Genomic DNA, 14,202 nt, shown 5'->3' on the forward strand with positions numbered 1-14,202 from the left:
AGGATTAATAACAAGAAATCCAACATTTGTTAATATGAAACAAAGAAAAGTAGAGTATATACTATAAAACTGAAAATACACGTGCCTGTTCGTCTGTTAAAAGAACTCCCAAACAGTGAACAGTAGCGACGTGACATTTGCACATGTTATATTGGCTGCCATTTCTATGTCAACTGTGCTATTTTCAACTTTTAAGCCGAGAGTTAAGCTGAACACCAACGTGCTGACGATGGATTATGTGCTACTGCAATAGGTGAAGACAAGAGACAAAAAATAATGTATATAGCCAAGTAATGAAAGATTTTTGTAGTAACAGGTTGAATAAAATCAAATATAATGAATAAATAATGAGTTTGAATTTATCACGGGCAGTGTTTCATTGGTATAAAACATTTTTTATACATATTTAATTTTAACTATTGGACAAGAAAAGGTAATAAGTCTATAAATAATAAAATGTCTTTAAATATATTATAAATGATAGCATTTCTCAGACTGAAAAATCTCATAACGTATTTATTTATTATTATTATTTTTGTCTTAACTTGTATTTCATATTTTTTCTGGATTTATACGAAATTAATTTTGTTATATTTTTTGTGTCTTGTATGTATAATCAGAGGCGGCCGGTGAAACGTTGTGTCTCAGTCGCACAAAGTTACAGGGTGGACCAGAAGTCGCGAACTAGTGTAAACAATTTATAACATAAATCAGATAACTTTGTTTTGCTTTTTACAAATAATAACTTAAAGTGAATCTTTGCAATTAATTGTGAAAGGTTTCTCTACGAAGCATCCGACGAATATGGTCAAAATATTTTTTACAAAATAACAGCTAATTATTACAAAATAACAACAAATAATTAAAAAAAGTCTGATCCTAATTTTTGCGTTTTAATTAATATTTTAGAAATTATGGGATAGTCAAACCAGTTCGCGACTTTTGAGTCACTTGTATATACAAACACAGATTCACGCTTTTAAAAAATGTTTAAATTTGAATGTTTTCTGTCTACAGTTTAGCTGAATATAATAATGATATTTCATCAAGCAAATTTCATTATTAAATCTTGTTAAGCAACATTGAGTGTGAAAAAGATAATATTGCGAACTTAAGTAAAGACATAGAACAACCTGAGAAATCGTGGAAATCAGTTCTTGATGGGTGTAAAACAATCATAACCGCAAACGAAATCACTAAAATAAATCGTCGATTAAAAAATCAAAAATCTGCTGAAGAATATTTTTATTTAAAAGTTTTTGACAAAATTATCTATTCAATAATAAATTTACTTATGCGTCGATTTGAATAACTTTATGTAATTTGCAATTTTTTTGCAATTAAGTGCTCCCAAAGCCGATACACAAAATATTGACATGTTTTGACTTTGTCTGCACGACATACTTTTTCATGTCATTACAAGATGGTACAATTAATAAAAAATAACAATAAGAAAACCATCGATTGATTCCTTCGAATTTTCAAGTGTATTATAATCATCTTAACATTACAAAGATGTAATGTAAAATTTGCATATATTGATTTTTTGATTGAAACGAAACTTCTTATAATAAAATACGGCGAAATTTTGCCATCAAATTTTTATCCTATAAAATAATGAATAATATGACCATATTAAGTCAAGGCAAAAAGCCAGTACGCAAAGCAATGAATATGTAATAAGATCAATCGATATTTCTCAGAATTGAAATGGTCAATATGTGCTTAAGATAAGATCGCACATACGATGTGGTGTAGAGTTGGGTTTAACGTTACTCTCGGGGTGCTACACCGGTAGAAGAATAAACACCATTATCGAAAGAGATGCAAACTTTGTTTAAGCTCACACATGGCTACTGGAAACTAAAACGCAACATTTAAAAATATAAATTCATGCAAAATACATAGCTTGAAAATCCTTAATGTCAATATATGCATATATCCAGCGGTGTGCTATACGCCGGTTCTCCAGGTTCTCGCGAATTGGTTGTTAAAAAATTGGGAGTTTGCATAACCGATTTTTAGATTTGTTAACAGTTCAACTCGTATTTATTATACTAATGGCAGTTTAGCAACAAATATTAAAACACGGGCTATTTCCTCTCGGCAAGCAGCGAAATAATATATTATATCTATACGCAGGCAAATAATTACTTCATATTCATGATGAATTATCGAGATTCAAAATGTGTTTTACAACCTGAAATTATTTACATAAATGAATGCTTTTATAGGTTAAAAGTTTTCGTTTGTTTAAAACAGTTACCGAAATGTTCAAGTTAGATACTAACTAAATAAATTTAGGACTAATTTATTAGAAAAAAATGATTGTGTCGTAGAAATTAAAAATCTATTTGATTTCTACACTAAAAAAAAAATTATAAATCTCGCATCATTCAAAATTAAAATGGCATTTGATTATCAAGACATGACTTGAACATCAAAAAAACTAAATAGTTAAAACTCTTTAAGTCAAACACAAGTTCCCACAATCATTTTATATCGATTTTTGTTGTTGTAGTCGGATAACAAAAGTTAAAACTCAAGCGTTTCTAATTTTAAATATAATTTTTTTAATAATAAATAAATAATAATTAAATTGTAGATACTTTTATCAAAATGAAGAAAAAAAAGGAAATTCAGAATGCATTTAATTGTATGCTCATTTTAAGATTTACCGAAAAATCGTCTCTAAAACAGGGCTGTGCAACACACGGTCCGCTTGCCGCATGTGACTGGCGAACTTGTATTTTATAAGCTAAAAATTTTAATCATAACTTGAACTTTGCAATAATGAAAATAAATATTAAACAAATAATAATAACATGTGTAAGTTTTCATCTTTGTTTTCAGAATATGCACCAACAAATGGGTTAAAATTGTTTTATTGCAGGGTCCGGGTAACAGGGTTCAAGTCCCATTGTTTAACCAACTTGTTTTATTATATCACCTTACCACCCTTAGAAAAATAACTTCTATGCACACCTGCATAAGATATATAACCGCCAAGACGTAAGGACGTCGTTGTCTTAATGCGTACTTCATTTCCAGGGATTGGAGCGTTCACTGCTACCATGTTTGGCAAGAAAAGAAAAGTTGAAAAAGAAATACGAATGTACCAAAGCCAATGGGAATCAGACTATATGATTACAAACAATTAAAATAAAATTCAGTGCCTTGTTTGCATGCACATTATAGCAGTACAACTTAAAACGACACTATATTGCATTACATAGTAAATATATAATTAAATAATACCCAAAAAATAATACATAGAAAGAGGCAAACAAATAAAATTGAATGACACGAACCAGACCATTTTCTCGTAGACAATAATAATTAAACAGATCGATGTACAATGTCAGCGTATTAAACCTTTGAGCGGTATCGCCGTACATGTACGGCGGTCGATCTTTCACTGTTTTGAAGTACCTCAGATAATTATATATTTACATATTTAACTGAAGAAATATTAAATAAAAAGCGTTATATATACTATTTTTTAAATTTGATTTAATGTAAATATTTTCTATAAAAAATAATATCGATAAATTGAAGAGTACAAAATAAGTAAACATTACAAAAAATATTTTATAAAAAATATTTAGCTTCTGAAATGATATAAAAAAAATCACAAAAAACGAATAATATGTAAAAATACTCTTGGGGATAGGCATCAGAGGAAGTGTTGGCATTCTTCTCGAAGTCCTTCGAGATGTACGGGCGTTCCTGAGGGATGGAGGTATGACGATGATGATAATGCAAGCTAACGAAAGCCCGATCATAGACACTCGTATAATAACTAAGTAAACTCTTAAAATAAATAGTACTACGGGTGGTGTGGAGCGCTCTTTGGATGTAAAAATCTGGATGTTCACTCAATGGGATGGACTCGTAGAGCTCCAATACTAATGGGCTGGCGCGAGTGCTCGTGCCAGCACTGGTATGGAACCGGAACTTAAGCTGTAATCTAGTGTTCGTATTGTGCCTAAAAAGTGCTTGTGTTAAAACAGTGTACGCCACGGTTTTAAATTTTTACACACATACATTCGCGCATGCTAGAGCCGAGTCACAAGAAGAAAGTCGTGTACGTCGCACGAAAATACGATTATGTGTTGTTTTTGTTTCTACTTGCGCTGCAATAACGATTATTATCAGTAAACTGCAGCGTGTCTAAAAGCGAGTTTTAAAATATTTTTTTAAATAGTCATACAAATTGCATGTAATAGATATAAATTTAAATACATAAAAATATATTTACAGAAAATTTACATAGAAAATATACATATTTTAAAATACAATTAATTACATTTAAAAAATAAAATCACGGTTAAGTTGGAAGTAAAAATACTAATTTTTTAAGTCATATATTTATGAAAATCTACAAAATAAATAAATAAAAAAACAATTGAAGCGTTCTGGTCGTGGGTTCTGGTTGATGTTTTCGGTTGCGATAGTTGATGATTTGTAGAGGACGTTTGTACAGCGAACCGTACAAAGTGGCCCTTATGAATATTTCGTTCTGGAAGGCGTCAGTGCTCGTCTTTGAGCGCGTATCCTGGAGGCGATTGCTTGTAAAGAAAGCGAGACGTAAGTCCGAAGTCGAAGAAGATCGTTCAGCGAAGGTGTTCTTGTGAGTGACCTCACTAACAATACTTAGCGGAGATAGACCCAAACATCACCCCCCTAAGCAATCACACCTCAAATCCAGTCAAACCACAACTTTTATTTTACAATCATTAATAATCAATAAAGCCGAGCATCTTGGATGATATCACAGACGTCGTGTACGTGTAGAGAAAACCTCCACTTGCTCTCAATAGTGATTCCGAGACCTTTAGTGGAAATTTCTTAAGCAAAAATGTTCCCATCGAGATCGAGACGGGGTCGAGAAAATGATCTAGTATGACACTAAAGGGCAGACGGTTAACGGAGCCCATCTCAATAGAGAATCTAAATCATTATATAGAGAGAAGGAGTTCGCATTCATAAAGAATTACCCATATTTCTTAAAGACAATGTCAAGTCTAACACAAGAAAACTTGAAAATCAAATGCGTGATCCCATTTTTTTTATCAGATCTTGAATTTATTACTGATATTACAAACCATTCGAACGAGTTGATTTTAAAATTACAAGGTAAGCCAAATAATATTTCCATTTATTTCAGTCGTTTAAATAGATTTAAAAACATATTAAAGCTCTTTAAGTCAACGTTGGCTTAATATGTTTTTAGATTTTTCCTAGTTACAAGAAACATTTCGAGGAAATGATACTTATTAAGGGAAGATCACTTTCATCATATATAAAGTTCATTGATGAATTAAGTGCGTATTTTGACCGCCGGTTTTATTATTTCAAAAACAGATATTACTCTGTTTGCCGAACCCTTGACTGTCAGTATTATGAATGTTCAGCTGAAATTGTGCGATTTGCAAGCTGATCCATTTTACTCCAAAAGGGGAAGATTTTTTAAGGTTATTATTTGCAGAGAAATATCGAAGATTAATCAACTTTGAATTAAAAATGTGCACATGAATTTTCGCGAAAACATATTTTCAAAAATAAATCTCTTAAAATCTAGGTACGGATGCTCATTAACACATAAAAACTTATTAAATTGATTAAGATTGGCAACCACATTTTATTTAATTTCAATTAAAAAGTTTTTTATTTATGTATTTACAATAAATTTTAAAAGGATTTGCAGATCCTACTAACGGTAATATTTTTAAATAAACTTAATCTAGGTATAATACTTATTGCATTAAAAATTTTCAATGCGGCCCGAGGATGATTTTTTAAACTCAGCGCGGCCCCTACTCTAGCCCTAACAAGCCCTACTCTAAAATAAAATATGTTCTGAAAGTTTCTCAATTTAAAAATAGTTTTCATTTGCGGCAGGCTTCAGGCTCATTAATATAATAATAATGTATTATTAATATTTTTTTTTAGAAAAAATACATTTTTTTTCTTTTAATTTTTAATTTATCGAGAGCAAAACATTTTAGTGTTAAAAAAAATTCATGAGGCGTGGGGGGGAGGATGCTAATAAAAGGTTTAGCAACAAAGAACCGTTTGTTAAAAAAATGGCAGCACACCCCTGCATATATCAATAAAGCGATTCATATTTGCAAAATCAATATTGATTTTTTATCGATTATGCATATGAGTAGTCGTTATCTTGCTGCCGATATAGAGAAAAGAGCTTCATATTTCACTCAGAATGAAGAGAGGAAAATAACATATTGAATTAGTACTAACAAAAGCACAGACCACCAAGAACAAATCAGTATCGCCGAAGTATCGGACGGTATAACATCTTCGCTGATTCGTATTGCAGTGTGTTATAAAGTGTTACTCATTTTTGAATTTTTTTATATTTAATATAGTGTTCTTCCTTGCATCGGTGGTGGTCCCAAAAGGGACTTTCTGGAAGATGCATAAGTGCGTTGAGTGTAAGAAGAAATTTTTAAGGTATTTATTGTTCAAAAATAAGTTAATTTACATTTAACCATGTACATATGTGAAACAGGGGTGTAGGGCGGCACTTTTTTCCGAAGCTGGAGTGCGCTCCCATACTATTTTTAAAGTTTTCATAACATCAAACTAACAAAAGACTAAAATTTATCTCGATTTCGCAAATCTGGACGAAAAGTGGAATAATTATAATTCTTATAAGATACGAATAATGCAAGCCGTTCACTTAAAAATTAAATTTATTATTTCGTTTTATATATAAAATTTTATTTATCTTTAAATATTAGTTGATTTCAAATTTTCGTTATTTTGTAAATCATGTATGTATAACGGGAAGGTGACGGGGGTAGGGGTTAGGTAAAAATTAGCACTCCAGCACTATTTGACACTACACCACTGATTTATTTTATTTTCAGAATGTGATGATAATCATTAAAATTTCGTTTGCGCATGTGTTTATTGATAAAACAGAGAACGTAGCATTATTGATGATTTAACAGTGTCCTACACTCTATATTGGGTTGTGATACCAAAGGCTGCATATCACCACATACATGATGCTCTACTTATGTCTGTCACTGCCTTTTGATGCTTGTCGTCTTAGTCTCCGTACTCTCATTGGTAGAAAAAAGCTATTTTATATCTATAAGCATTAAGCTTATAACTTGTTTAAAGTTAAACTTAACTTTCTCACCTCTTTGTTTAATTTTTCTTGGGATTCTTACAAGTATCACAGTCTATACACGGTAAGACAAGAAAGCTCATTGATTCAAGAAGAAGCACTCATGAGCCAGAGCCTTAGTTCATATCCACTCAAAGTCGTAGCCCCTTCAGTTTTTCAAACCACCGATACATTATCTTACTTTAAAGTTTACGAATTTTCTATTTTGCATCTTAGGTACATCGGTTGGTGAAGCGCATACGCTATGCCACAACGTTTACAAGCCGAGTCCTTGTTACATATATGAAAAGTATTTCAAAGGCGAACATCTCATGTCACATTGTCTTGTAATTTGTTTTTAATAACCTGAATTTAAACTGGTTCAAACGGATTGACTTAACTTTGGCTACTCTTTCTTTATTTGAGATTCATGAAAAAATCTTCAAATGTTGGTGTTTGTTAGATTAGCAAAAAGATCATAACTTTATTCACAGCCGCTTCAAAAAAGAGAACCATTGGTTTTCTAATACACAAATAGTCAATATCGATACAAAGGTGTTTTTTTCTATCTTGTGTTTTAAGCACGATCGGCTGGCGAGGTACATACAATATCACACCGATCACAAGAAGCTTCCTTATGACTTGTGTGAAAAAGACGTTACAAGCGAATACTTTATATGCCAATAGATTGTCTTATAATCTGTTTTTCTTCGACTGTTTGGAATGGTTAAGCGAGGCTTAACTTCAAATGCCTTCTGATTGTTTTAATTTGTGATTCTTAAAAAAATCTATTTATATTTAATTTACAACCACACAATTGGCTTCCATATTCCTTAATATATTTTATATTGTTATATGAAAAATTATAATGGTGTATCTATCCAACATGTTTTAGGTATGATCGGATGTTGCATCATATGTGGCGGCACACGGACTACAGGCCATTTTCCTGTGATGTGTGTCAGAAAGGCTTCGTAAAAGAGAAGGATGTTGAAAGTCACAAGGCTGCTTTGCATACGGACAAAACAATCAGACAGAAGACATGTTTCTGTACTTATTGCGAAAAAGGTGATTATATTAATCATGAGTATTTTATTATGAGATGTTTTGTACTGCTATATTTGCTTTTATGTTGTAGGATTTACAACGGAGACATTTATGCGGATGCATATGCGTAAGCACACTGGTGCACCGCTACTCTTGTGTCCCATTTGTGACAAACCATTTATTAGCCCTTGGAGCCGGAAGGAGCATGTAATGTCTCATTTTGAAAATCAAAAGCCGTTTATGTGTGATGTGTGTGGAGAAAAGTAAGTATCATTGCATATTTGATTAAATTAACATTTAAAAAGTATTAATGTTTAACATAATATTGTTGTTATTAAAAAAAACATGTAAATTGTATTGCCTTGTATGGACAGTTCAAAATTATACACGTAAACAAAAATATTAAGTCTTAATTATTAAAAATGAAAATTAAGTTTGCTTGATTGATTTCTTAGCCTGAAGTATTGAATTCTTTTGTTTTTTGTTAGTACCTACCATTTCAGACGTGCCGGACGAATTCATCCGGCGCCGGCCCGACGCTGCCCATACAACACTACCCCTACTCCACGGCGCAGGCCCGGTGCCGGGCAAATCCATCCGGCACGTGTGAAACCACCCTGACGGTCGTCTAATAAAAAAATCAGCATTTCAATAGAAAAAAAACAAGACGAACAGAAGCAACGTGACATATGTTTCTAAAAATTATTTTCATTAATTTTACAGGTGTGATTGTTCTATTTGACTGAATATAAATATTCAGATTAAAAACTATCTAGGTACGTTTCAATTCTGAAAATGTAGTATATGTGTGTAAGGATTAGAATTATGAATTATTTAAGCTATATGAACAATTATAAAACCTAATCTTCTTAATTAAATCTTCAAGTTTTAAGTTTCATCAATGGGCTCGGAGACCGAAAAGTTATTTTTTAGTTTGCAATACATCAAAAATTTCACTAGCTCTGAAAAATAAATATAAAGAATAAGAGTCTGATACAATAGTTATTGACAGAAAGAGATATGATATTCTTATGTATAATTGTCCAAAGATGTTAAACGTGCACGTTTGACTCACTCATACCAATTTGGTATATGCCTTATAGTCATAAAGCGTCATAAGAAATAATATACATCGTAAGAAAATATTATATAACTGCGTATATAACTTGAAGAAGTAAAGCTCAATATCGTATCAAAAAAAAACATTTCAGTCGTGTCAAAATATTTTATCTATGTTAAAGATTTTTATTAACTTTTGTTCAATGCTATAGTTTTTCTTAAAGAATAGCCAAATTAAAATTATTAATTTAGAGCAAACTTAGTATGTTCTTTATAAGACAAAATACCTACTGATAATATGAGAAGTAAAGTAAATCGTTAGTAGATATCATATATTGGAACAAGATAAATATTTGGATTACAAACAAGAATACAAGTTATATACTTGAATCGTCTATTGAGGAACCTAAATCAGTAGAATTAACCTAATTTTTGTTTATAATAAAATTGTTATCATATAAATGGTAAGGGTTTTTATGATTTTTGTTCATTTTTCTTATAGAACGGTCAAATTCAGATTTTGGAGTAGTAGTAAACTTTGTATATTCTTTATAAAACAAAATACTTGCAGATAATGTGAGAAATAGTGTATAGTTAGTAAATATTGAGTATATATTTAAAACAAAATTAAACATTGACAACCAAAGGGGTAAACATAGAGTAGCAACCGACGATTCATTTAAAATTAAGTGTTAATATATACATAAATATAACATCAGTTAATATGTTCATCATTTTAATCCTTGATGTAATAGCATATAAGGTATTTATATTTTTGTTGCAGTATGATTTTTGTCCTCTAATATTTGAACCAAAAGCAATAATAATAGTTTTGTTATGGTTAACTTTGTATATTTTCATATAACAATATGTTTACAGGTAATCATACACGTACTTTTGTTTCATTCTTTCAAAATTAATGCAATTCTGATTATGCTCGGTGGTCGAGTGTTGGGGTTTAGTCCAGTCAAATAAGGGTTTAACCTCGGAATGAAAGATAACAAGCTGAAATTTTGCACAGACCTTTGTTTTGGCGTTCTAAAGATAGGGTGAAAAGTCTCATAAAATATCGTGTCTGCTAATCAAGATCATAAAAATCGTTTTTTTACAAATATCTCGCCTCCTTTGCGTCGCATGTCATTAGATGTTTTACAAAACTTATAGAAAATAAAATTTTCTACAAGTTTGTCATAATTTATTTCTTCGTATGGTTAATGGTTTTCGAGATATAGCGCGGGGAGTGGGAAGCGCGCATCCATTTATAGGATAACGCTATGTAAACTACGGAGCCAGAGCTACCTGCACATTCTTCCACAGTTTCATAGGAAGCATCGCAAATTGTTATCTGCTGAATGAACCCATCTAAAGCATTATAACTTTCAATCTCCATATCTTCTAAAATCATCATCGATAATGCAAAAAGTAATAGTGTATGGCCTCTGATACTTCTTGCAAAAGCGTGACCATCCAACATTTTGTCGACAGAATTCGAAACATAAATTGTACTGAGAGCTTCCTTGATTCCGCTTCCATTCATTATATACCCTATGCATCCAATAAAAGACATAAGCATATGAAAGCTTCCTAGTTTCACAACTACTCTGGACAAGTATGAGTTAGCATCTGAAGCTGCTACGATTTCACGTGCTTTTATGTACAACGGCTGATGAAAAGTTATTAAGCATGTTCTTTGTTCATGTTTCTTGGCAGTGTTTATAGCACACTGTAATGTGGTGTAAATTGTGTTCATATTACTCGCAGGAAGATGAATAAAAGTAAGAAACAGAATCCGAGAAGTTACAAAGTTCTCATTGTTTTTTGTAAGTTGTTCAATAAATCCATTCCACCCTGGCAACGGTGAGATATTTTTTCACTTTCCGTACATCCACAACAAATCAACTACATTAAATATTTGTTCAGTTAGTTCTTCTACATCATTAAAATTTTGAACTTGAATCTCTTGCTCAATCCGGGTACGACATGATTTTCATACACTAGAAGGGGTATATGTGATAGTGCTGCAAACTCCTTTGCACTTGGTTTTGTTGTAAATTTCTCTATGCGATCATCAGATATAACTTCAGATTTTGGAGTTATTATTTTTATCATTCCCATTATATGAACAGTATTATAGCCATCAAGAGTATAAATATTTTTCTGCATTATCCGCTGCATACTGTACGAAGGCACTTGACTCTGATGGTTGATTACGAAGCTGTGTGTGATAAACAGCTGAAATTTAACATTTTACAGTATCCCTATATGAAGCGAAAAAACCTAAACTTGACAAAACATCCAAAAGTCTTTTTGGACCGTTTTCGTATGGAAGTCATTATAGCATGACTTATAGCTGTGTATTTCGTTTTAAAATGCCCCGTCTTTCCTTTTCTGTTCTTTATAATAACTTCTTGCAGAAAATGTAATAAAGTTTTCGGAATTTCTTCATTAATATTTTACTCGGGGGCGGATAGGACTTGGTCTCAACAACAGAAGATCGAATATCTTCTCTAATAATCGCCGCAGCAGCTTCCACTACGCGCAAGTGTTTTTCTTCCGAAGTGCCTTTTTTATTTTCATACCAAGCTATGGATAAAATTTAAGCTTGAGCATCGCGAAAAGAAAAAATAGGGAATGATCCAATCTTCGTTGTAATTATAATATCAGCTAAATATTTTTCTCTTAATTTGGAAATGATCTTCTTATCATCTGGTACATACTTCGTAAGGACATCTCTCAACTCTTTCAATTTTTTCGCACAAATTTCTTGTCGAGCAATATTTCATTCTTAATTCCTAATAATACAATGAAGAAAGTAATAAAATTATGGTTCAAACGACTTGCCGAGACCACTTTGTTCACGATTGTTTCCTTTTTCAAAGCTTATACCAAGTTAAGCAGGTAGAAATACTCACTGGATTCTATAAACGGATGTACGCCTCCCACTCTTCGCGCTATATCTCAAAAACGGTTAATGATACAAAACAAATATCATAACCAAACTTGTAGAAAATTTTATGTTTTACAAGTTTTGTAAAGCATCTAATGACGTGCGACGCTAAAACGCGAGATATTTGCAAAAAAACAAATTTTGTGACCTTTGACATTTTGATTAGCAGACACGATATTTTATGAGACTTTTCACCCTGTCCTTAGAACATCAAAACGAAGGTCTGTGCAAAATTTCAGTTTGTTATCTTTCATTCCGAGATTTAGCCTTTATTTCGCCTTGTTTGACTGGACTAGTTATATTGTAATATCTACACAGAACACTATATATGGTAAAAAAGAAATAGCTCTAAGTTATCGGTGTGTAGTTTAACTTATCGCAAATGGTCTATCAAAGTAATAAAGGTTTTAATGTGTTTACAAATATGTTGTGTCCGAGAACCATCTGACAACCTGTAATGACAGATGCTAGCTTTTTTGGTCTTAACATCCGATTTAGCGGCCATTACATTTCAAAGTTTGCGATTAGCTAATAACTAATCGCAATGCTAATTTTTGATTACAAAAATATAAATCGTAGAGAAACCAGCTGCCTCGGTAATTTTAAGGTCATTCAAACGAGAATTTCAAGCATGATGAAAAACAAATATCATTGCCGTAGAGTGCTTGCACCCAGGAACAAAAACGCTATTTGCCCCTTCCCTTATTATATAAAATTATGATAATATTTCATTACGAGTAATAAGCGGAATTTCACAGTTTTTTTATTTAGGTTTTTTAGTCTTAATAATTTTATTAATGTTTCTGGTTGCAATTAGCCAAGTAGTGAATTTTTTTAGCTAGGGTATGTGCAGTGGCGTAGCTAGGGTATGTGCCACCTGAGGCAATCCTTAAAATTGCCGCCTCCCCCATACATATTTTTGCAGGGTAATAAAATCAGCATTTCTTAAAATAATAAATTGATTATTGTTAAGCTCTTGGTATTCGTAGATCTACATAAATTTTAGTTTATTCAGTGTTAAGAACCACACTAGACGATTCCATCGCGAATATGCCGCCTCGAAGCAAGTGCCGCCCGGGGCGGCCCGCCCCCTCCGCCCCCCATAGCTACGCCACTGGGTATGTGCCACTCGGGGAAGGAAAAATAATATTTTAATTTTTAATTGGAATAGCACAATAAAGTAAAATTAGAACCAATTTTTTAAGAACCCTGGATTTATGTCTATTACTCTTAATACCTAATAATTTATATTGTATAATCTACAAATTTATTTTAAATCAGGTTCGTCCGAAATGATTATCTTGTTAATCATTCGAGAAAGCACAATGTCGAATCTCAGCTCCATTGTAGCTTTTGCTCGAAGACTTTCACAAGGCGCTGCGATGTGACCGCTCATGAGATATTACACATCGGAGAGAAGTCGTTCAAATGCACCGTGTGTGAAAAAAGTATAAGTTTCTTTTATAAATTCATAAATTTGAACATAACCTAACTCAGTTAACTAATTTTTAGTGTTCCGTCGTAACTCAAACCTGACGGTGCATGCGAAGGTACACACAAGAGAAAAGCCTTTTAAATGCACTGAATGCAAAATGAGTTATGGATATAAACATATCCTTCGTCAACATCTTAAGAGAGTGCACGATATAGTGCTTTAAATATATTTGTGTAAACTGGCACATTTTCGGTTTACCTTGATTTAGTTTTATGAATATTTAAACCCAAAAATCTTTTTTAATCATTGTGTCATGCTATACTAATATCATCTTTTTAGATATTTTTTTATTATTTTATTTTATGATTTTTTCTATTGTCAAAATAAGGCAAAATATATTATTTTTTGTTTGATGATGTAAGGCTATGATTACACGATTATTATAAAATAAAGTATTTTTTATGTATTTGATTGTGTTTTATTCAGAACCATCGTCTTTTCCTATTTTTTTCTTTATTAAATTAACTCCAACAATTAGGATAATTAGAAACATTATCAGCCTTGTCACATTCA

At 31.8% G+C, this 14,202-nt stretch overlaps 1 protein-coding gene across 1 annotated transcript; it reads left to right on the forward strand.

Annotated features, from left to right (window-relative positions):
* Positions 1-6,201: 6,201 nt before the first annotated feature.
* LOC148234138 (uncharacterized) lies at positions 6,202-13,891 on the forward strand. The gene is made up of 6 exons (XM_088187290.1): positions 6,202-6,313; positions 6,393-6,477; positions 8,037-8,209; positions 8,280-8,451; positions 13,476-13,642; positions 13,707-13,891. The coding sequence occupies exons 2-6, from the start codon at positions 6,440-6,442 to the stop codon at positions 13,850-13,852; spliced, it is 696 nt and encodes a 231-aa protein (XP_088043416.1). The 5' UTR covers positions 6,202-6,313; positions 6,393-6,439; the 3' UTR covers positions 13,853-13,891.
* The last annotated feature ends 311 nt before the right edge of the window (positions 13,892-14,202 follow it).

Source organism: Plectrocnemia conspersa, unplaced genomic scaffold (assembly GCF_051122295.1).
Source record: "Plectrocnemia conspersa isolate PC_06_02 unplaced genomic scaffold, ASM5112229v1 ptg000006l, whole genome shotgun sequence".
In the NCBI taxonomy this organism is placed as follows: domain Eukaryota; kingdom Metazoa; phylum Arthropoda; class Insecta; order Trichoptera; family Polycentropodidae; genus Plectrocnemia; species Plectrocnemia conspersa.